This window comes from Strongylocentrotus purpuratus, unplaced genomic scaffold (assembly GCF_000002235.5).
Source record: "Strongylocentrotus purpuratus isolate Spur 01 unplaced genomic scaffold, Spur_5.0 spur5_scaffold_4, whole genome shotgun sequence".
Classification (NCBI taxonomy): domain Eukaryota; kingdom Metazoa; phylum Echinodermata; class Echinoidea; order Camarodonta; family Strongylocentrotidae; genus Strongylocentrotus; species Strongylocentrotus purpuratus.
Window position 1 is genome coordinate 14,607,487 of NW_022145610.1, and position 22,431 is coordinate 14,629,917.

Below are 22,431 nucleotides of genomic sequence, written 5' to 3' on the forward strand. Positions count from 1 at the left end.
GGCCTATAGCCGCCGGCTGGATCCGCCCCTGGCTGAGGATATCATGGAATGTTCATGAATCAAATAATGTTCTCAAGTATCAAATTGGAGCGAAAGTCACCCTTGACACATTTCGTCTTATGGGCTCAGCTAGAAGGTAACAGTGGATGGAAAAGATCATTACCCAGTCCCAAGGTCATGATGAGGGTCAACGAAAAGTGCGGGAAAAAGTTCGATTGGCTGCATGACGGAACTAGAGATTCATCATCTGAACAGCTCACTCAGGGTAAAGTGGTTGGAACGTCATCATAAATAGCAAGGGTCAGCCATACGACGACAAGCGCGCTGCACCGTTTGGTCATGGATTTCATCAGAAACAAATTATTAAAGTTAAAATAGGCTTGGGGCATATAAAGGTGATAAACTCACTAGACTAGCTGTCGTCTGAGGTTTTTGTCGGTGTACATGATGGTGTGTATTGAAAGTCATTAACATGAATATAAGCCACACCTTAATTGTTGTGTTTTTGAACTATGGAGAAGAAGAAAAAAAAAGGGGGGGGGGAGAAAAATAAGAGAGATAGAGATCGAGAGAAAGAGAAAGTGGGACAGAAAAGGCTTGGGGCTAGGGGAAGAGAGGGAAAGGCTGCATGTAAGAAAGTAATTAACGAAAGACATACTATACAGATAATGACAGAAAGAGAGAGAGAGAGAGAGAACGAGAGGGGTCATGAAAATAAAGAAGTATAACATTCAATGTGAGGAAGATTGGTGGATCCGTCAAGGGGAAGGATTAAAAGAAAGAATAAAAAAGGAAACTGGTAACAGAGGCGTGAGATCGAGAGACAAATCAAACACATTTAACAACACTGCTTGAGAATTACAGATGAAAGGACAATTTATTATGCTTTGATTTTAGTACTGCATTATTTCTACAAATAGTACCGGTTCACTAGAAATAATATATATGTAATACAAGTCCGACTATTGTATTTTAGCAAAATTGAATTCCGCAAAGTGATATCTACGCGAGTATCATATCTAAAGAGTTGATGTTTACAGTATTTATTGTCTTTATAGAGCACTTTATGGAGTGAAAATACGTCTACTCTGTCTATTTCGTACTTTCATTTCATGATCCTTCTATATAGATAAATTTAATTTATACAATTTAATCCAATCTGTTGCAAGATTGTTTTCAACACCTAATTTGCTTTAAATTCTTGATTTATCAATCTAAGGTCCTAATACCGGTGCCTAAAAATATTGTAATAATTCTATTCAGCATATTAGTGATTGACGCATATGGAAACACTTCAAATTCACACATTTTGATACAATTACACCATGCTTTTCAACTTCAGGAGCCAAAACACGAGTCAAAAACACAATGTATATTAGAATTTCAAGATATGCCTATTTCATTTGCGCATCACCTTAGGAAATGATAAATTATATAAAACATGATCATCACAAATTTCGAAATATATATCTCAGGCAATTTCAAAGTTGTTGTAAAAATGTCAGAGGAAAAAATTGCAAACACATTGATATTATTTTTTTTAATTCCTGACATTTTTACCTGGCACCATTTCAATAGCCTTTTAATCTTAATCCGAACATACAATAGAGAATTGGAACTGTTCTTATACAAAAATATGAAATATGACATTTATATTGATTTATTCTTTGTACTTACGTCAGATAATGAATTGATTGAAAGTTTCATTACTTTGAAGAACAAGATGTGTGGCATACAAAAATTGCACTATCATTAAAAATATAATCCCGCCATTTAAAGTGCTACTCTCGATATGTCCATTCCTTGCGATTCCAGTATTAAAAATAATGATGTACAAATATATTTTGCATGATATATTTACTAAGGCATGAGACTCATTTCATGAGCGATAAAATGTGACAAACACAGGAAATGTTTTAAAAGTAAACTTCATTTGTAACAACTACGTTTAGTGACAATATCTTTGGACAGTCAAGACCTACATTGCATATATTTCATTTTCTTTCATTTCAGGTTACATAATCTTGAGTTGAATACAAAGCAATTCAGCTTTAAATAAAAAAGACACTAAAAATAAGGACAAGAAAATAAATACACATCTTATGTCCAAATCAGTGCAATATAAACGGCTAGGAATCACATATAACACACATTTACATTCTAATCAATGATAATACATGTATAACTCTCAAACACACTCATTTTCTTAACTGTATTTTACTTAAGATCTAGAATATCTAGGTATACATGAACATGAACATTCAAAATTGTACTCGAACAAGCATGTATATAGTACTGAGTCGGGGGCACAATGGATATTTACAATGACAACAGTTTTTGGCTTAAAGACGTTCATGCGTGGGTATATAGTCGTTCGTGAAGTAGGCAACTGGGCAAACACTGAGCCAACGGGTATTCGCTCACATGCCTACTTCAGTGTGCTGCCCTCTATATACCTTCGCATGAACAACTTTAATCAAGAGCTTACAACCAGGAATGTAGCAAGATATTATCTGTAGAATACTTCAAGACACAAAATCACAAAATATGATTACATTCTAATTAATGCTAATACATGTATAACTCTCAAACACACTCATTTTCTTAACTGTATTTTACTTAAGATCTAGAATATCTAGGTATACATGAACATGAACATTCAAAATTGTACTCGAACAAGCATGTATATAGTACTGAGTCAAGGGCACAATGAATATTTACAATGAAAACAGTTTTTGGCTTAAAGACGTTCATGCGTGGGTATATAGTCGTTCGTGAAGTAGGCAACTGGGTAAACACTGAGCCAACAGGTATTTGCTCACGTGCCTACTTCAGTTTGCTGCCCTCTATATACCTTCGCATGAACAACTTTAATGAAGAGCTTACAACCAGGAATGTAGCAAGATATTATCCGTAGAATACTTCAAGACACAAAATCACCATGCACATATTGAAGAGAGGGAAAAAAACACAGAACAAAACTGGCTTGGATGCCATACAACATCAAGTCTAACAACGCCTGGCTAATCCATGTACTTTAGAACAAATACAAATAAATTAAGGAAAAATCACCACAATGAAATCAAGGATACATAGAAACAAAAATTCAGAAGATATTTCAGTATTCTATAGAAACAGACTTGGTCAAATTCTTGAATGTCTCTAAATATAAACCAGACTTGAATTGGCTCGGATGTTATTTTCAATCTAATTTTCATGTCATGATTGGGCATTCTATATTTACTTTTTTTCCCATCCTTTTTTCCTCCTTTGTGATTCAGCCTCTCCAGAGGTGGGCGCTGACGCCATTTAAATGCCAAATCCTGACCTCTGCACCGTCGCGATCGCTAGCTATAAACAAGAATACACATGCGTACTAGGCGCTGATCAAAACAAGTTGGGCTCAAACCAAATCAATAAAAAAACTAATATTTTAATTGTAATAATATCGGACGAATTTTACAACATTAATAATGAAATAAATATATATTATAATATGTTATTTATTTATTCATTAATTACCCTAAAGAAAATAACAGTTATTAAAAACAGTAATAGACAGAACCTGGGCTGCCATTCAAGATGGCAACTTTCATGACTCGTAACATTAGACAACCCTTTAAAAGGTATCATTTATTGTCAAATTGAAAACCTTATTCTTTTAAAATTGCAAATAAAACACGATTCAAGACGGAAATATGAATGTAAGTAGTACTTTTTTTCACAAATAGTTACGTCGAGAGCAGTTTTTTAATGTGAAATTCGTGCTGGTCGGACCCGCCCATCCCACCCAGTGCTGACCACCGTAGCTATACAACACTGCTTGCTAGATCAACGAACCAAGTTCGGGTAAAAACTGCCGAACTCTGCCGACCCGAACCAGACTCGAACATGGCGTCTGGTTACATTAGGAGCAGGCCTTACATTTCAATATTTTTAGGGCAAGGCCGCTTTTCTGAAGGGCACATTCCTATATTACAGCACAAATAGGAAGAATTGGAAAGGGCAAACAAAATCTCCAAGGCCAATGAGAGGGGCATTGAGGCCACTCAAAGGGGCATCCACAGCCATGGCCTTGGTGGCCTTGGATTAATTTAAGCCCTGATTAGGACCAATAGGAAATGTCACCAATATACTGTCAGACTAATTGGAGATGGTACAGCTTTTATGCAAGTGGATCAAATTACCTCAAGGTACCTCAGAATTGCTCCTTCACCTCAGATTTAAACCTTCTTTTATCCATAGCAGTATCACCTTACTTATTAGGATATGCAAGCATGAACCGCCGGGTGAATGTACATACAAAGCACGGCATCTGTTTTCCATGGTTTTGAGTTGCTTCTCGCTTCACCATACGGCTGTTGACACGAACAAGGATATCTAGAATGTGTTCTTTGTCGTAATATTTCCTGATGACATTACATAGATCTTCTACGAACCAGGACCCATTATCCTGATTGCGAAACGCCTTTTTACCTGACAAGAGAATAATAATAACAATATTATTTTACAATTCTTCTTTCAAGAATAGACTCATTATAGACTGGAATTTCGTCTTAATAAGAGTGGAGATTGATTCAAATCAATCACAACGTGATTGGTTGTAAGTTTTCAATATGACTAGAGGTATTACAATCAATGCTGGAATGTAATACCACTAGAGATTAAAGCACAGTCCCACACTTTCTAAATTAAAACGTGAATTTAAACTTTATATTTACATGAAAACTATTCATAATTTCTTAATGATACATTTAAATATTTTGCCTGTTATATTTGCCAACTTGATATGTTTTGTTATTTACTGTAAGTCACTTTTGTGATTGTCATGTTGTTGTTTTTTTTTTTAATTTTTATGTTGTATTGTTGTTTGTTTGTGTATGTGCGTGTGTGTGTGTGTGTGTGTGTTTTATATATCCAAAATGCATGTTATTGTACTGGGGATAAACCTCCACAAGCCCCTGGCCTTTGCTGGTCCCCCAACAAGTTTTTGATATCTATTTAGTTGTTTTGTGTTTGTGTATTAAAATTTGTTCACTGTTTTTTCTCTTAATATTATTGAATATTGTTTGTTAATTTTGTGTTACTTTGCATTTTGGGCTTGTCTGGACATGCATGTATGTATATTTGTTTTTTTTATGAACCACATGTGGAAATAAAATTATCTTGAATTTAAAACTTAAATCCAGATCAATCCCAAATCAAGTTGTACAAGCAGAACACTTGTACTGCATTGATACCGGATTTCAAATTTTGTAAGAGATTGTGCAAAATAGCATGTGTGGCAAACAATTAAGCCCCTGTGCAGAGGCGAAGAAAGAAGTGATAAATACAAAAAAAAAAAATCTACTCGTTCTCTGCAAAAGAGAGGGGGGGGGGGCAATTTTGAAATCGGGAAGACTTATATGTACACCCAGACCTGCCAACCTCTGGAGTTCAAAAAAATGTATTCTTTAATCCCAAAAGTTGTATTTTACTGACAAAAAGTTGTATTCTTAAAAATAAAAATGGACTATTACGTGGATCAATGCCTCTTACAGTTCCTACATACAGGTAGAAATTTGTTTATGGATCATTGGTTGAATATGCATGATTTCGCCATGACTGGTGTGTTCGATGAACCAATGAACATCCCCAAATTGCCGATGTGAGATGCTTTATAGGACAGAATGGGCCTTTTTTAAAATCATATTTTAATGAGGAAAATCGTACTGTCGTATTTGCTTCTAAAAATCGTACTAAATACCACTAAATCATACTGGTTGGCAGTATGGTAATACCCACTGGTATTTTTTTCGAGTCAGAAGGTCATGACCTCAGACATGCCCTCCTGGCTCATAACAGACAAATAACGAAACATACTTTGTGATGTTGCATATGCAATTAGAATGTCCGAGTTGACGGGGCGGGTCGTGACGGCTGGCTCGGGATAGTCCATTGTCTCTGGATTTAACTCTGTTGCAGGGCCATCAGATGAAGATACACCTCTCTGCTTCTCTTTCCCACGACAGGATTGGATAATGAAGACCTTTGGCTTGTCTGGCAGGTGGACAGAAAGAGAGGGATGATCTCTTATCAAATAGAAATATTGACATTTTGACATGATTTTTGGAGTCGACAGACAATCCGAAACATAATGCCTCTGGCTACTTCGTAACGGAGGCATACAAATGTGAAGCTTATTACTCTTTACGTCATAAAATATCTGAACGAGGCCTTGGTCAGTAGAAAGGATGCATCTCTCCAGGTAATTGTTTTATTGTTTTTTGTTTTTTTTTAAATTAAATTACCTTGCATTTTTGATATCTGGTCTCCATGGAAATTGCTGATGATATCCTCAACCAACATCCATTTATTATCAGCCATGAGTACTGCATCCTGCGAAACAATAAACAAAGAAATGATAAATATACCCAGACGGTGTATGTCGGACAAGTTGTGTATCCGGACAGTTGATTTCAAACGGCAGAAGTTTACACGCGAAATTTTATCAATCTCTTAAGACTTTCCTTGGACAATATATCGTAAGGGACAAATATCCATATATACATATTGTAGAGGTGTCGTGGGCGAGTGGATTTGTCACCGGACTGTGCACATGGTTCAATTTAAAAATAATCATTTACATTAGTTAATCTAACAAAGACTATCGAAGAATACCTGGTTCCGATTCGAGAAGGAAAAGCTTATTCATTAAAACCAGCCCCTCTTAAGTGTTTGGAGCCACAAATTAGCTAAAAATTTGATGGAAAAATTTCAATTAATTAGCAGTAAATTGTATCACAATGTGAAAGAGGATGTAATTTAAGACACACTTCTGCAAAGATTTTCCCCCAAAAAATGTTTTTTAAGACAGATATTGATAAAAGAAAACATAATTTGGGTCTTCTGTTGTACGCAGACAACCTAAATTTTGTATTGTTTCATCAATACTCGACTTCAAACACATTTATTTTGAAAATCCTTGCAGAAATACAGTATATGGCTCAAAATTAAATGGCATCCTTTGTCACAATTTTGATACAATTTAAGTGACATTTTGCCATCAAATAGTTGGGGCTCCCAACACTTTAGAGGAGTAACACTGAAATGCTATGGCCCGTATTCTGAAGTCGTGTCTATAACTCCTGTTTAACTAAACAGTTGTCTAAGTCCTGTCTAAGTCCCGTCTAACTTTAGACACGAAGTCGTGTCTAACTTTTTTCGTATTCTGAAGTCGTGCTTAAATAAAGTTAAACAGGAAGTCCTGTCTAAGTCCTGTTTAACTTTAGACAACTGCGAGGGGTTGTTTAAGTCCTGTTTAAGGGTGCGATTCTGCTGCTTTTCAACGTCGACGGTACACTCTACTTGCTGACCCCGAACTTGGGGGGGAGAACGATGGTACGTGCATTCGCTAAAATTTCAAATACGTTTTGCAGGATTTTTTCTTGTGTAGCCTAATTTTTTTTCTAGATAATATTAACTATTCTTATCTACTGGTTACATCTTGGAAATTCCATAATCTATAATAAACTAACCGTTCTGTTGGAGGAGTTTCTTTTCTGGTTCTTCCGAGCACTGAGTCACTGATAAGTAGTGTGTTTCACAATCTCAGTGTACAGTACATGTACGTGTGCACGTACGTACGTACACACAGTACATGCAGTCTAGTCATTACGTCACGACCACATCACCATGGTACCAGCACGCGCACAGCTAGCTGTGCGCGTTAATTTATTTATCCGGTGCGCGCACGCATGCGCATTGTGTCTTTCGTCAGGATTAACGCCTTCTGGGCATGCGCAGAAGTCGTGACTAAAAGTTTAACACGACCTGCGCAGAACTTAAACACCACTTAGACAGGACTTAAACAGTTGTTTAGTTAGACGAGACTTAGACACGACTTCAGAATACCAAATTAAGTTAAACAGGACTTAGACACGACCTCATGTTTAAGTCGTGTCTAACTAAACAGTTGTTTAACTTTAGACGTGGCTATAAAGTTAGACACGACTTCAGAATACGGGCCTATGGGTTTATATACCTTCAAAGGCCTATCAGCTCCATTGCTCTGTGGCTCTCCATGAGTACCCAGAATAAAAATGAAGTTTGTGTAGGCACCCGTCGAAAGTGTTTTCTTCAGACCTGTCAGGTAATTCTGAAGCTGGCTCCGGGTTACATCTTTCTCGTACTGAAGGTAATAGCGGTTGAGGACATCTTTAAACAGATTATTGATGTTTTTCTCATCAACCTCAGCACCTGGAGAGGGGCAAACAAACATTCTTTGTCACATTTTCAATATCCCAAATCATTCAATATTGTCATTCTAAACCAAAGGCATCATTCTCTGTCACCTTAAAAAAACAGAAATTGTCCAATATCATGATTTCATACACAGACAGGTCATTTTTCTTCACTTTTTAAATCTTGCATCATTCAATATCGTCATGAGCAGAAACTAATAAGAAGAAAAATAATCATGAAAAGCTAACAGTATGATAACATGTCATGTGTTCCCTCATCTGATAATTACAGAGAGCAAAGTATGATTGATTGATGACCATAATACTGCTTGTTTTTAAACTAAACTCCTTTAAAAAGTTTTTGAATTTGAGCATCGAGTCCTAGCTCTCTTCTTAATAAACTTGAAAAGTATCATTAAAAAGCCTGACCCCCCTTACAATGCTGCCTTATTTGTAAAGAATGTACACATGAATGTGGGGCCAAGTCAAAATTGAAAAAATTGGCAGTCCTCTCTCCTTAGTAAACTTGAAATTGGTATCATTAAAAAGCCTGACCCCTCTCTACAATGCTGCCTTATTTGTAAAGAATGTACACCTGAATGCGGGGCCCAAGTCAAAATTGGAAAATTTGGCAAAACTGCATTGCTATTGGCAATGATGAATTCTCCTTCTCCTTGTCATTCATGAATTGATGCAAAGATGTTTTCTTCTTTAGTTTGAAAGGTGAAATGTGCCCTGAATTATGTTGAGGTTGGATGCTGTTACTTTTACGGAGAACAAAAAAAAAAATTACTTTTGAATTCATGAATGACTAACTCAAGTATTATTAAAAGTAAATCTACCAATGAAACATATGAAGAATTCACTTTTGACATGAACGATTCATATTCCCATATTTCACTTCTGACTCGGCCACAAAATCAGATGTATACGGAACATTCTTTGATTACATTATCATTAGAAATAGGATAATACATTGTAAGGGGGAATAATCAGGCTTTGTAATGCTATCAGATTAAAATACGATAGTACATTACAACAAGAGATTTCAATACTCATACTTGAATTACAAAGAAATTATAATGAGGAGTTAATACATGTATGACCATTTATTCACCCCTTGAAAAGCAATAATCTAAGAACCTAATGTTTTTTGTTCTTTGTTGTTGTAGTGGGTGTTGTTGTTGTTTGTTTTTAGGGGGCATGGCCAAGTATCTGTTGCCTCTAGTAAACATCCCAAGACTCAAAGTAACATCTTACCCCTCCGATGTTCCGGTTTTCCAGTGAAAAAGTTGTTGATGAAGAGCACATAGCCACGCCCTTGCTCGTATTCAGTGTCATCCTTGTCATCCGAGAATACTTCATCTTCGTATTCTTCAGCTATATAATAGAAGAACAAATAATAATAATTTTTTTAATTCAAATTAAATAAGTGGGAAAGGGAAATATGTGTACAAACTTGCAATATCAGTTGATACAATTTATACAGGCTCATAGACAAGAAAGTCTTCCTGAATATTTATCTCAGAATAGATTAGACAAATATTCAGGAAGACTTTTCCCCAAATCCACAAGTAAGCTGTTAAAGAAACGCTTCCTCATATCAAGCCGACAGCACTTTGTCTAGTTTGAATTTGTGACCTCTTGACGGCCTCCTCTGTTCCAAATAAAAAAGATTGTGTTGTGTATCATATACTTATGTCAAATACTTAAAAAACATAAATCATATCTCCTCTCCTTTGCCGATGAGCAACAGTTGGTAATTTAAGGTTAGTGAAGCATTCCGATAAGACATATTTCTAAATCCTGAAATCATTTTGTTGCCTAGCCTCGATGTGCACACTCTCCAACTTCCTCTGCTCACCTAGTTTACATGGCAACCATGCTGCCTGACCATATTCTAAAATGGGTCTAATAAGACCCTTAAAGAAAAACAGCATTGTATCTGCATCAACATTCACAAATGTCCGACAACTGCTCTAAGCTTTAATTTTTTAAGGATATAGGTTTAGAATAAAAGTGCAAAATGATAAGCTTAGAGTTAGGTATACTTTATGGTCTAGGTTTGAATCTTGGTTTTTGTAGAATATTGATCGCTCAGCAATTGCCATCGTAGCATACATCGTAAAACGGATACTACTGACCTACTGAGGCTGGCTGCTGAGTACATGTAGCTCCCATCCGACCACCTTGGAATGAGCCCTGAGGGTTTGGAGCTTGGACCATTTGAGAGGTAGCTATACCGCCCTGTTGATAGGAGTTCGGGTGGCTGGATGAGGTACGAGGCACAGGCTGAGAGGGCGGTCTCATGATCAGACTGTCTTGGAAGCTAGAGTACGGTTGGTGGGGTGCAGAATTACGTACAGGATGTTGAGGGGGTCCCATCGAATTATAGCTATGAGGGTCATATTGGTACTGGGGTGGATGGGCCATGTGCACCTGGGTAGGATGTTGTTGGGGGTACCCGCCATAGGTGTCCATGGGTATAGGCCTTGGGCCACCTCGAGGGGCATCAAGCTGCGGACGCTTTACGGGCCAGTCTAAAAGACGAAGGAGAAATGTTTAACACAGAATAATCAATCCTGGTGACCATTCAAGAGAACACTACCAAAAAACTTCCTATCCAGATATTTAGAAATGTAACTCAATAGTTAAGACCTCCCTTATTTTTCAATATGTACCTACTCTCCCCTCTCTCACATATTACATTGTTTAGTTATTTCCCTATCTTACACATTTTCTACATTAAATATAATACATGAATTTAAGTCAATGACTTATTTTTAGGCTGCACGAAGGGTATTTACTTGCAAAAGAGGTGTTACTTGACAAGGCCCCGGTCTGTGGCTTTTTAAAAGTTTCTTTTTTATATAATTTTTTATATTACTTAAATCAGTTTTAAAGTCATTATGTCACAGTTGGTTAAATAATATACAACTCTTTCTTGTAAGAACATGATGCCTATATTTTTAATGTACTGCAAATTAGTTTTTTTTAAATCTGAAAATGGAAATAAATAAATAAATGAAAAGCTTCAGGATGTCTTTATTCACTACTGTTCTTGGATCCAGTTTGTAAAATATAAGTCAGCAGGGGAAGTTGACCCTAATGCTTAGGTGGTCGTAATTAATCAGTGTCTGTGATATGGTGTGATATTGAAGCCCCACAAAAATTGCGCTTCAAAATGATCATGAAGTGCCTCAAAAAAGTAAAAATCCTTGAGTGAATGGATTTACCATACCGTACTCATTTTCCTCAAGCTGCAGTGTTATAAAAACTGTTAGGAAATCTGAAAATTTGATTTTGATTTTCCAATCATCAATATCTTGATAATCAGACAGGCAATCTGCTTGTAACAGTCATGGGATTCGTGACTTACCTAAAGGTTTATAATTATGATTGCAGCATCAGCGAAATCCAGGATTTTGTTTCAGAATCTGAGGCAATGTTACTGAGTCACTTTAAGATACCCAACTTCCCAACTTACATGATGCATCAGGATAGAATTTGGCTTTCACAGATACTGACTGTATTTAACTGGTTCAACTTACGTATTGCAGTTAAAGAATTCTCGGCTTGAGCTACATATTTCCGAATCGGCTCGGAACCAATGGCCTCAGCGAGTTTCCACAATATTTCATAGTCACCGATCTATATGATGTAAATGAGACAATTTAAATAAATAAGAATGAGAAAAAGAATGTCATATTGCACAACTACAATAATGAAGTGAATAATGAAATGAAAGTGCATTGACTATGACCCCTGGAAGTCACTGCATCACAGGAGAGAAGGACATCTCCCATAAAAACACCTCCAAATATGCTTGTAAATTTTTTCAATAGACCTGCTTACTGTACTAAATTGGTGCGTACGTTTTGAACTAGTTTCTGTTGATGACTTGAAAGCTTGCCAGAATATTGATCGGCAAAGTGATTTTCAACCATAGAGACGCCACTATGCATAGGAGGTGAATCAAATAGTTGGTAACTAATGGTTTGGAAGAAAAAACATGCTATACAAACTGAGATACATTAAAAAACAGGTCTACTGAACAAATTTGACCCTATAGACAAACCAAAACTTTACTAAGCTTAATTTGAATACTGCAATAGCAAAAAAGAAGGTGTAAATGAAAAGAATAATAAACAAACAAGTTATACTATACTTACTTTAATCAGGCCTTTTCTCTTTAATTTTTCTAAAACGTCATCAGTTGTTTTAAACTCCCTTTGAATCTCTCCTGCTTTGAATCCACCGAAAGCCTTCTGTTTCAGTTCCTCTATAAGAGAAGAAATTATGGAAAGCAAACAGGAAAATTAATCTCAAAATGTATAGGTCTATAATCTGAATCAGAGTCAAAATTGATTCTTCCAAGAAGACCCTGTGACAAAGTATTTATTTGTCCACATGACTCTGTTACGTGCTAATGCAGGGCAAACATAAACTCATGATGGAGTGACTGCCCAAACCCAATACAAACCTATGGACAGGACTAAAACATGTTTTGGGAAGCTCTGCACTACACTTTTTTTTTTACAGAGTGTGTAAACAAAATAGGTGTAGTGCAGAGCTTGGGCAAAAATTTATCAAGCAGGGCTCTGTAAAATCCAGAGCAAAGGTGATATGGAGGCACATAAGCTCAATTTGGTAGCGCTTGGAGGCAGGTTGGCTCAGTGGGAGGGAGGCGCAATATGGGTCAGTGGTATAGGGCAAGGAGGCACAATGGCTAAGTGGTAGAGCATGGAGGTGCAATGGCTCAGTGGTAGAGCATGAAATCATGATGGCTCAGTGGTAGAGCATGGAGGCGATATTGGCTCACAAGTAGAGCATGGAGGTGCGATTGCTCAGTGGTATAGAGCATGGAGGCACAATTATGGGTCAGTGGTAGAGCATGGAGGCGCAATATGGGTCAGTGGTAGAGCATGGAGGCGCGATGGCTCAGTGGTAGAGAATGGAGGCGGGATGGCTCAGTACGTGGTAGAGCATGGAGGGTCAATGGCTCAGTGATAGAGCATGGAATCATGATGGCTCAGTGGTAGAGCATGGAGGCGCAATGGCTCAGTGGTAGAGCATTGAGGGCTTGAGGCGCGTGCTGGCTAAGTGGTAGAGCATTGAGTCGCGCTGGCTAAGTGGTAGAGCATGGAGGAACGATGGCTAAGTGGTAGAGCATGGAGGCGCTACTATGGCTCAGTGGTATCGCATGGAGGCGGGACGGCTCAGTGGTAGAGCATGGAATCATGATGGCTCAGTGGTAGAGCATGGAGGCGCGATGGCTCAGTGGTAGAGCATGGAATCATGATGGCTCAGTGGTAGAGCATGGAGGCGCGATGGCTCACTGGTAGAGCATTGAGGCGCGCTGGCAAAGTGGTAGAGCATTGAGTCGCGCTTGCGAAGTGGTAGAGCATGGAGGCGCGATGGCTCAGTGGTAGAGCATGGAGGCACAATATGGGTCAGTGGTAGAGCATGGAGGCGCAATATGGGTCAGTGGTAGAGCATGGAGGCACAATTATGGGTCAGTGGTAGAGCATGGAGGCGCAATCACTATGAACATCACTGACAAAGAAAGCGGACAAAATATACAGTTCCTCAAGTAGACAAATGAACATCCCTTCACTGCTATTATGTAAAAAGGTGAATATACATGTGACACCTGTTCTACACATTTTTACATAATAGCAGTGAAGGGATGTTCCTTTGTCTACTTGAGGAACTGTATATTTTGTCCGCTTTCTTTGTCAGTGATGTTCATAGTGAATATGGGTCAGTGGTAGAGCATGGAGGCGCAATTATGGGCCAGTGGTTGAGCATGGAGGTGCAATATGGGTCAGTGGTAGCTAGAGTATAGAGGTGCAATATGGGTAAGTGGTAGAGCATGGAGGCACGATAGCTCAGTGGTAGAGTATGGAGGCGCGATGGCTCAGTGGTAGAGCATGGAGGCAAAATGGTTCAGTGGAAGACCAAGGAGGCGCGATGGCTCACTGGTAGAGCATTGAGGCGCGCTGGCGAAGTGGTAGAGCATTGAGTCGCGCTAGCTAAGTGGTAGAGCATGGAGGCGCGATGGCTCAGTGGTAGAGCATTGAGGCGCGCTGGCAAAGTGGTAGAGCATTGAGTCGCGCTGGCTAAGTGGTAGAGCATGGAGGCGCGATGGCTCAGTAGTAGAGCATGGAGGCACAATATGGATCAGTGGTAGAGCATTGAGTCGCGCTGGCTCAGTGGTAGAGCATGGAGGCACAATATGGGTCAGTGGTAGAGCATGGAGGTGCGATGGTTCAGTAGTAGCTAGAGCATGGGGCTTAATGGCTCAGTGGTAGAGCATGGAGGCACAATGGCTAGTGGTAGAGCATGGAGACGCGATGGTTCAGTAGTAGAGCATGGAGCGCAATGGCTCAGTGGTAGAGCATGGAGGCACAATGGCTAGTGGTAGAGCATGGAGACGCGATGGTTCAGTAGTAGAGCATGGAGCGCAATGGCTCAGTGGTAGCATGGAGGCACAATGGCTCAGTGGTAGAGCATGGAGGGGCGATAGCTCAGTGGTAGAGCATGGAGCTAAATGTGACAGGGGGTACTAGAGTGTGTGTATGATGGGGGGGGGGTGTCGTCCTTGATGTAGCAGAGAGTAGTTATCCAGGCGATAACAGTTTGTTGTCCTTATACAAACACTTAAGGGCTGTCAGACCTTACCAATAACGATAATGATAACAAGATTTTGAATTGAAGATGTACCCTGCAGTTGCCCTACTTAATATGTCGACTACTGAATTATCTTATTCCCATAGGCTTAATACAGTGAGCATCTGGTTCCCACAGCCAGTGGTTTTACATTCACGACCTTACTCAGAAGTACACGCAACATAGTAGGGTATACCTATTTTTAAAATCTTGTAATCGTTATTGATTTCGGTGAGGTCTGACTGGCCCTGTATATATTTTTCTCTCAAGAGAAAGATCTTACGTTTGATTTGGCCAAGTTCCCCATCTGTTATTTCAGCGCTGATGTCTTTGAATAATTCTCGGTGAATCTTTTCTGCTTTCTCCTCCCCGGACATACCTCCAGTTGTTCTTCAAATGATATGCCTCCGAAATAAATGTCAAAACTTTCTTCCAAGTTCAGAATCTTGAAACTGAAGAAAGGAAGAAAGAAAACACAAGAGAATTCTCTGTGATAAATACAATACAATTGAGCTGTTGTGGGATTCCTGTTTAAATTAAATTTTGTCAACAAGATTGTTGACAAAAGGCTTGTAAAAATAAAGGCAGCCCTTAATTTGATCAGTAAAAGTTGCTTGTATGATATACAGTGTATACAAGTTCCTATGTATCAAGAACATTCCAGACTGGGTGAACAGACTTATTGAACAAAGTTTAACAATTAGACCAGTTATGGTCATGCGATTGCATTGTGAAAGACACATTGTGGAATCGATCAGAAAAGGTTGATCATCTAGCATATAAGTATTGGTGTGTACTGCAAGGTTCTGGAATCATCAAAATGATAAGAAATTTGGCCAAGTCTTCGTAAAGTTACAAGCACTGTACACAGAAAGATGTATATGGGACTATGCAACACGTGCATTACCTATATCTATCAGGTCTAAATAGATATAATTTACCTAATATATCAATTTGTAGGCGGTTTCTCTGCAAAATTTGTATGATCACGTATATGATCACGTATTAGTCAAAACATATTCTTCACATGATTGGTAATAAGAGCTTCCGTTTCATTTTTTGAGAGGGGGCCGGGCGTATCCAAAACTGGTATTTACCTTTAATATGGTTAATATACATGTAGCTTGAAGACACATCTTATAAATATTGCATATCATCATTGTATCACTATTTGTATCAATATTATTATTATCATTATCATTATTACAATATTATCATTATCATTATTGTTTTTTTATAGCATATTATTTATTATTATCATTATCATTATTATTATTATTATCAGTCCTATTATCATCATTATCATTATCATCATTATCATAATTAATTATTATCATAATTATTGGATGCTACAATTATTAATAGAAAAATGAACTAAACAGTGAGTGATTTAACTTTGGAAAGCTTCATAATGAGCTCTCATAAAAGTACAAAAACAATTCAATGAAATCATCATATTGACAATTAAGGAAGAGTATATACTGCTGATTTTTTTTAATTTTTATAAATCAAGGTTGTGATTGATTTTAAGGACTCTTGTGTATGATAAATCAAAGATGATCAAATGTGCACAAACACTTTTACTAAACCATGTTTGTGTACATGAATATCATCATTATTTATTCCAGCTTTTAACCTCTTCCTGTTATCTACACTCTCAGTTACAGTAATTTGATAACTTGAATTCTTTGTCGACCACAGTCCATCCTAAAAATTTGATCCAAGTACTTCCTCTATCTTTATAGAAACCAATTTTTGTGAGAAAAGGAAAGGAAAAGGTCCCATCCTTCATAAACATGTTATTGACTATTTTGATTGAGAATTGCAGCGGTGATCCACACAACATACAGTTAACATACTCAATTATTCACACCCTTACCAAGTTTTATAATTGTTTAAAGTATGTAAATACAAATTACTGTAGTAACAATTTGTCCTGATTAGTGTCACATATTAAAGGTACAGGTAAAGACCAGTTTTGGAAACGCCCCAATTTCAAAAAATGAAATGGAAGCTCATTATAACCAATCAGGTGAAAGAATATGTTTTGACTAGTACATGATGATAACAATTTTGCCGGCAAACCGCTTAACCGCCTACTAATTGATATATTTGGTAAATTGGTTTATCTATTGGTATGTGAGAGATAAACGCACGTGTTGCACACGTGTGCGTAGTCCCATATATATCTTTCTGTGTACAGTGCTTGTAACTTTACGAAGACTGGGCCAAATTTCTTATCATTTTGATGATTCCAGACAAGCGCGTAGCCAGGATTTCATTTTAGGGGGGCGGTAGTGAGCACGCAAAGCGTGCGAATCACTTACAGTGCGCGCGTAGCGCGCTCCCTAGGGGGGAGGGTGCAGGGAGGGGGAGTTTCCGCGCGAAGCGCGAAAGCTTTGAGGTTTCATCAAATTATAAGAGAATGAAGACGATTCGTTGGACCATTCTCAACTCTTAATCCTTATCTAAATTCAGTTTCTGTTGACGTTTCATTTGAGAAAGAAGACGATTCGCTGTACCGTCACGGTCCCCGACTCTTAATTTTTGTTTGAATCAAGTTCCCCTGCCTCCGTGCGTAGCGCGGAAGCTCTGAAGTTTTATTAGATTATTAAAGAAAGAAGACGATTCGTTGTACCATTCTCGACTCTTAATCCTTATCTAAATTCAGTTTCCCCCTCCCCTCCCGCGGAAGCTTTGACGTTTCATAAATTATTAGAGAAAGAAGACGATTTGTTGTACCGTTCTCGACTCTTAATCCTTATCTGAATTCAGTTCCTCCCTCCCCTCCCGCGCGAAGCATGGAAGCTTAGACGTCTCATTAAATTATTAGAGAAAGGAGACGATTCGTTGTACCGTTCTCGACTCTTAATCCTTTTTCTTCCTACGTCCTCTTCCTTTCTTCTTTTTTTCTCTCTTTTTTTTTTTTTTTGGCCGACGTTTTTTTTGGGGGGGGGCGACTGCCCCCACCGCCCCCCCTGGCTACGCGCCTGATTCCAGAACCTTGCAGTACATATGTTGGATGATCAACCTTTTCTGATCGATTCCACGTTTCTTTCACAATGCAATCGCATGACCATAACTGGTCTTTATCTTTAAAGCTTACATATTAAATTTTATTCAACAAATCCCCTAATTCAGCAAGTCTTCCTTTCCTTCCTGAGTTACAAAAAACAAAATAACAACAAATTTACATCAATTTTATACAGATCAAATCAATCACACAATACAAAAAGACTAACGTACGAAGACCATTGAAGACCCTTTTGAATTTGAATGATATTTCCAATATTTCCAAAAAAGGGAATTTGTATTAACTTGTTCGATCTAACCTTCATTTATATAATACAAACTAAATCATTTTCAAATTCAATGAACCTCTACTAAACTTTAAGACAGTTGTCATAAATTTAATGACATGCAAATGGTTGGCAGTGATCTGACACTAGAAATTAGAAGAGATCTAGATCTACGTACCTTGAATTCCACTGGACTTCCCGCCGCGCCGATCGCAGTCAGATTAGAACACCAGTCACACGCCGTGGTATCTTTCGCCCACGAGTACCTGCTGCCATGTAGAATTACGAAACCGGTATCCAGGCCGCATTGATTGGTGTGCACGCATTGGTAATTTACAAGTGCTGATTGATATGCAAGTCACAAAGTTTCATGCTCTATCTAGCGCTATGACTAATGAGTGACGCTTCAGCTTCCATGGGTTGAGTTCCGGGTTGTACGCTGAGTCCACCTACCAATGCAATATGTCGAACATAAAAGCAGATGGTACATGGGATCAGCGAAAATCACGGGGATTCCCCGAGTATATACGGTTCGTGGGCGGGCGCGCGCTTCCTTGGTTTCCCACCTCCCTGCTTGGTCGATGTCATGGATTTCATCAAACGATGAATTATAGTACAGGACAAGATATGCTCGGTGCATATAGAAGGAAGCAGAATGTGGTTTGAGGTTTATGTCCGTAGAAGTTGTCTCTTTTTGTATATAATAGTGTATATTGAAAGTCATTAAGATTAATATAAGCGTATATTATTGCATTTGTGAACTATAAGTTTGGATAAACTTTTATCAGTGATACATGTATATGAAAAAATGGGAAAACTGAATATCAGAAGGCGAAGAAGAAGAAAAAAGGAAGAAGGAAAAGGAGAAGAAGAAGAACAGGGGCGGATCTAGCTTTTTGCTAAGGGGGGGGGGTTGACCAATAATGACGATGCGGAGCATCGTCCACGAGCCGCGAAGCGGCGAGCCGATTTTTTTTGGGGTGTTTATTTGAACCCCGTAAGTGATGTTTTCCTGGCATCTATTAACACAATGGAGACCATAAAAAGCAGTGCATGAACACGTCCGTATTACACCCCCATGTATGGTAATTTACCCTGTATGCCAACTTTTTTGCATGATTCAAACATACCTTCCAGTAAAAAAAGATGCGAGACTGGATTGCCGCAACTTCTTTGCCCTGTTTGCTTCCATATTGCTTGTCACTACACTCAGACCAGACTGATAAAAAAGTGAGCAACTTGAACAAGTAATCCAGGAAATGAGCAGCCCAGCTCAGCGTGCGTTGCCAGGTTAAATCTTCACAAAATCCCCACCCAAACGACACTTAAAATATCCCCAAAGTTGCCAAATTTTGACAGAAAATCCCCAAATTCGTTTTTCATAAAACTCAATATTATTTTCATTCCCAAATATTTATTTTTCATCCCCAAAGACTTCAACAATCCCCCAATTTTTTTTTTTTTTTAATGTGGGGATTTTGGGGATGAGAATCGGCAACGCTGGCCTAGCTTGTCACTTCGGCGGTGGCCCGTGTCCTCAAAAAAGCTGATGGGGGGGGGGGGCAAGGGACTCTGTGACATTTGTTCGCCCAACCCCCCCCCCCCCCCCCCCCCCCCCCAAAAAAAAAAAAAAAGAAATAATAATAATAATAATAATAATAATAATAATAATAATAATAATAAATGAAATAAATACTTAAAAATAGAATAAAATAAAATTACAAGTTTTAAAAAAAAGATAAGATTTAAAAAAATGGTCCCCGGATTTTTTTTTTGGGGGGGGTTGCAACCCCCCCAACCCCCCCCTCTAGATCCGCTTCTGAAGAAGAAGAAGAAGAAGAAGAAGAAGAAGAAGAAGAAGAAGAAGAAGAAGAAGAAGAAGAAGAAGAGAAAAAGAAGAAGAAGAAGGAGAAGAAGAAGAAGAAGAAGAAGAAGAAGAAGAAGGAAAAGAAGAAAAGTTAGTGCAATAAATTAGTGGCGGATACGATTTTAAGATTTTAGATATAACTGACCAAAAAAATGTTCGTCAATTTATGCAATATATTTACAATGGGTATATACCGTTAGGTCGGTTTTCAAGCCGATTGTAAAACTTTCCTATTTTAGAGTTCTTTATTAATTTAGTATCTCCAGCACTTACTTAGGGACAATCACCTGTTTAAATTGTGATTTTAATGTTTTAGTGAGTTTTGTCCCACTTCACCCTAGCTCTGTCCCAGGTCAACCGGAGGGTGACCCACTTCTCCCCGTTTAAGACATCTATTCTAATTATTAATTGCATAACAACTAAAATGGTAGGGAGAGTCCATTACACTGAATATGCCACTATGTAGCTTAGCATAAGCATTATACTAGACAGAAATAACCGTCTGATTTGAGTCATTTCTTTAATAAAACTGACATTTGTTGACATTCCCCAATACAAGGTCTAGTGGAGCCAGACGTAGTCTCAGTGGAACAACCGACGATTAGAGAGACTGAAGTTTTCGGTCTAGCATTACACATACGATGTAAAATGGAGAGGCTACAATAAATATTTACCAAGTTCCAAAGTTTTAAAAAAATTGTCTAACATAATGCTTCGTGTCTCACCACCCAGTCCTCCCCTATACATAATAAGCTATGTCAGAATGTTGCTAAAATTTTACTAATCTTAATTGTAGTTCCCCTAATTTACAAAATCGCAGAGGTCTGATTTACATTCTTTCGTGTCTCCTTTCCTTCGTCCATCTTCTTCCCTTTTTCCAATTTTTGGGGACCGCCAACGGGAGGGGCGCAGATCCACTACTGAATACGGTTCTGAAATGGGGAATCCCAACATTACCATGAAATGATATCAAAACTCCACCACTGATTTCGGTTCCAAATTGGGAAATCCCAACCTTACTTTGAAATGACACCGAAACTGGATACTTGGCATAACTTTCATTTTGTGGTTATACGAAAGAGAAATCTATAACTGCATTATTGGATATCTGATTGCATTTCCTTGTTTTTGCAACGCGATCATTCTCATGTGCAATATTCATTCGTGTAGCCCATTCGAATATTGACAATTCAAAATTTGTTTCTTGTAGGCTAAATGACGTGAGCATGAGTATGTGCTAAATTAGAAAATGCGGAAGCTTAAAACTTTTTCTGTCTCATCCCCACCCTTATCTCTCTCTCTTTCTCCCCCTCTGTTTTATACACACTCTCTTGCATCACTTGCTACCCATCCTCTGTGTTCCGATCGACCCCCTTGTTTCCTTCTCTCACGTTCTTTACCCCTTCCCGCTCTTTCTTCTCTTCTCCCCATCTCTCTATTATCTGTCCGCATTTCTCATCATTTTTGGTTTTAGGGTTAAACCCCCCTAATTTTTGTTTTGGTGCTAAAGGAGCTAAAGGAGGCAAAAATAAGAAGAGTATACCTCCCACCCCCACTAAGCCACTGAACGAAATATCTGACGGCGTAATTTGCCAATTTCCGGGGCAAAAAAAAAGTGCTCTCGTTTTGTGTTTTCCAATTCTTTGTAGGCACTATTTGAAACGATTTTTTTGTTCTTCTGGGGAAACCACAAACTGCAAGCACTGTTTTAAGTAGATCTTCCTATTTCTTCAGAAATTAAGAATATCTTGTAATAATTTTATTTTGTGTACACTGTACAGTGTATTTTTATACTTATCAAGATAAAGAAATGAAAATGTACATACATTTTGGTCATATTTTCTGTAATAACATATGTAATGCCTTTGTTGATCTTTCTGTAGGAAATGAAATACGAATTGAACTGAATGACAGAAATAGACTGTGCCTTGAAAACGTCATGCAGAAGAATTAGAAGAAGTAGACGTAAAAGATGAAGAAAAAGGAAAACAAAAAAAGAAGTTACAGAATAACAATACAAAGAAGAAGAACAAAGAGAGAGAGAGAAAGAGAGAGAGAGAGAGGAGAAAGAGAGAGAGAGAGAGAGAGAAGAAGAAGCGTAGGAGGGGAAGAGAGGGAAAGGCTGCATATAAGGAAGTAATGATAGACATAGAATGATGATAGAGAGAGAGAGGTCATGACGGGAAAATGAGAAATATAGAGAGATCATGAAAAAAGAAAGATAAAGAGTGATAAATTTGGAATTTAGGAAGATTGGTGGATTTGTAAAGGGGAGGGATGGAATAAAAGAATAGAAAGGATAAGGATAGCGGAGGTGTGAGAGACTGATTTATGTAAAATCACACACATTTAACAACACTGTTTGATCATT

General features: G+C 38.1%; 1 protein-coding gene across 1 annotated transcript; it reads right to left on the bottom strand.

The window, feature by feature from the left end:
• Window positions 1-851: 851 nt before the first annotated feature.
• LOC100889946 (caspase-1) lies at window positions 852-18,644 on the bottom strand. Its single transcript, XM_030997571.1, has 10 exons — window positions 18,372-18,644; window positions 15,178-15,346; window positions 12,395-12,504; window positions 11,774-11,873; window positions 10,367-10,762; window positions 9,483-9,602; window positions 8,024-8,238; window positions 6,291-6,378; window positions 5,863-6,039; window positions 852-4,476 (listed from the first exon to the last, which is right to left on the bottom strand). The coding sequence occupies exons 2-10, from the start codon at window positions 15,269-15,271 to the stop codon at window positions 4,256-4,258; spliced, it is 1,521 nt and encodes a 506-aa protein (XP_030853431.1). The 5' UTR covers window positions 15,272-15,346; window positions 18,372-18,644; the 3' UTR covers window positions 852-4,255.
• Between the last annotated feature and the right edge of the window lie 3,787 nt (window positions 18,645-22,431).